Source organism: Engraulis encrasicolus, chromosome 20 (assembly GCF_034702125.1).
Source record: "Engraulis encrasicolus isolate BLACKSEA-1 chromosome 20, IST_EnEncr_1.0, whole genome shotgun sequence".
Lineage (NCBI taxonomy): Eukaryota > Metazoa > Chordata > Actinopteri > Clupeiformes > Engraulidae > Engraulis > Engraulis encrasicolus.
This window is the reverse complement of record NC_085876.1, coordinates 45,770,480-45,772,979: the sequence shown is the minus strand read 5'-3', so window position 1 is coordinate 45,772,979 and position 2,500 is coordinate 45,770,480. Positions and strand designations below refer to the sequence as shown.

At 42.9% G+C, this 2,500-nt stretch overlaps 1 protein-coding gene across 1 annotated transcript in view; it reads left to right on the top strand.

Moving 5' to 3' along the window:
- Positions 1-2,500, top strand: part of LOC134436687 (RNA-binding motif, single-stranded-interacting protein 3-like) — a 388,892-nt gene that overhangs the window by 1,665 nt on the left and 384,727 nt on the right. The window contains exon 1 of the mRNA XM_063186017.1: positions 1-815. This exon is cut by the window's left edge and continues 1,665 nt beyond it. Coding sequence (XP_063042087.1) covers positions 741-815 — 75 coding nt within the window. The 5' untranslated portion in view covers positions 1-740. The remainder of the gene's footprint in view (positions 816-2,500) is intronic.

Below are 2,500 nucleotides of genomic sequence, written 5' to 3'. Positions count from 1 at the left end.
GGACTATTGTGGGACGAACGGTTTATCAAGCCTATCGGGCTATCGGAATATCGGGCTGTCAAAACATCGGGCTGTTGGGACTATCGGACAAACTCGACTGTCAAACTCGGGATTGTGGAATATCGTGATATCATCACTCTTCTGCTGACAGGATTATATCATCTCCACGCCGGTCGGTCGTTTAGAGAATCTGCGTGCTTTGCTGTCAATGAGCGTTTTTTTGTGTGCGTCTGTGTGAGAGAGCTAGAGCTAGAGCGAGCGTGCCGTGCAGGTGTCTGTGTGCATGTGCGAGCGTGTGCGACTGACTGACTGACTGACTGAGTGTGTGTCAAGTTCACTCCTCTCCTCTCCGCGGACTCTCAATCTCTCCATCTGTCCGTTCCGGTGCCGGAACCTTCCGTACCTGCTCGCGACTCACACACACAAGCGTCTGGCTCTCTCTCTCTCCGGTCTAGTGCCCTGTGTGTGTGTGTGTACATCACGCACAGACACACAACACGCAAACGCACACATCCCACGCAAGAACAGTTACAGTAAATCATCCGACGGAACTAGCAAGCACCAGGAAGCACACAGGCAACCAGCCTTCCACTGTGTTCCGTGCCGATAGGTTGTGATCGAACGCGGATCGCTTCGCCCGTCGCCGACACACACACACACACACACACGCTCGTGTGCACGCGCACACACACATCCTGTCAAGCACGCAGTCTCCTGGGGGCCAAAGGGATTCAATCTACATGGGCAAGCGATTGGAGCAGCAACCAATGTACCCCCAGTACGCCTACTATTACCCGCACTACCTACAGACCAAGGTAGGACAGCTGTTCAAATGCCTCATTGCTTTACTCCTCTCTGCAAATGTAATTCAACACACATGTTCAAATGTCTCATTGCTTTACTTCTCTCTGCAAATGTAATTTAAGTTTAATTATGTTCAATTCAACATCCACACTACCTACAGACCAAGGTAGGACAGCTCGGGCTGTGCACACATTCAATCTTAATTCAATTAAATTCATGTCAATTCAATTAAATTCAATATACTATTACCCACACTACCTACAGGCCAAGGTAGGACACACGTTCAAATGCCTCATTGCTTTACTCCTCTCTGCAAATGTAATTCAAATTCAATTCAATTCAATTCAATTCAATTCAATTCAATTCAATTCAATTCAACACCCTATTATGTATTACCCACACTACCTACAGACCAAGGTAGGACAGCTTGGACTTTGCACACATGTTCAAATGCCTCCTCATTGCTTTACGTCTCTCTGCAAATGTAATTCAATTTTAATTCAATTCAATTCATGTCATATTCAATTCAATTCAACACCATACCACCCACACTACCTCGAGGCCAAGGTAGGACAGCCTGGGCTGCCTCTTTGCTTTACTCCATGCAAATGAAATGAAATGAAATGAAATGAAATTCAATTCAATTCAATTCAATTCAACGTTCTTCTACCCACACTACCTACAGACAGAGGTAGTACAGCTCGGGCTGAGCACACATGTTCAAATGCCTCATCATTGCTTTACTTCTCTCTGCAAATCTAATTCAATTTTATTTCAATTCAGTTTATGTCAATTAAATTAAATTCAATTCAATTAAATTAAATTCAATTCAATATCCTATTACCCACACTACCTAGAGACCAAGTAAACAACTTGGGCTTTGCACACATGTTCAAATGCCTCATTGCTTTACTTCTCTCTGCAAATGTAATTCAATTTTATTTCAATTCAGTTTATGTCAATTCAATTCAATTCAATTCAATTCAATTCAATTCAACATCCAACTACCCACACTACCTACAGACCAAGGTAGGACAGCTCGGACTTTACACACATGTTCAAATGCCTCCTCATTGCTTTACTTCTCTCTGCAAATGTAATTGATATTCAATTAAATTCGATTCAGTTCATGTCAATTCAATTCCACATTCTACTACCCACGCTACCTAGAGACCGTGGAAGGACAGCTTGGGCTTTGCACAGATGTTCAAATGCCTCATTGCTGTATCTATTTCCTTCTCTCAGCAAATTAAAATCCAATCCAATTAATTTCAATTCAATTCAAGTCAAGTCAAGTCAAGTCAAGTCAAGTCAAGTCAAGTCAAGTCAAGTCAAGTCAAGTCAAGTCAAGCCAAGTAACTCAATCCATGTCAATTCAATTCAATTCAATTCAATTCAATTCAATTCAATTTAACATTGCATTATTACAATAACAGATAAGACAGTCATATCGCCAAAGTGATCATACAAAGCACGAGAAACACAACGATAAAAAAAGGAATGAAGTCTCTGTTTCTCTTGTAAAATGCCGCCTCCAAGCTCCTACACTGTGGCTTCCCTTCTGTCTGTCGGGGGGGGGCAATCGCTATTCCGACATGCCGCTATTCCGACACTTNTTTGGGGTTAGGGTTAGGGATGTCGGAATAGCGGCATGAAGGAATAGCAGCGGACGGTGGAAAAAGTGTCGGCATTCCGG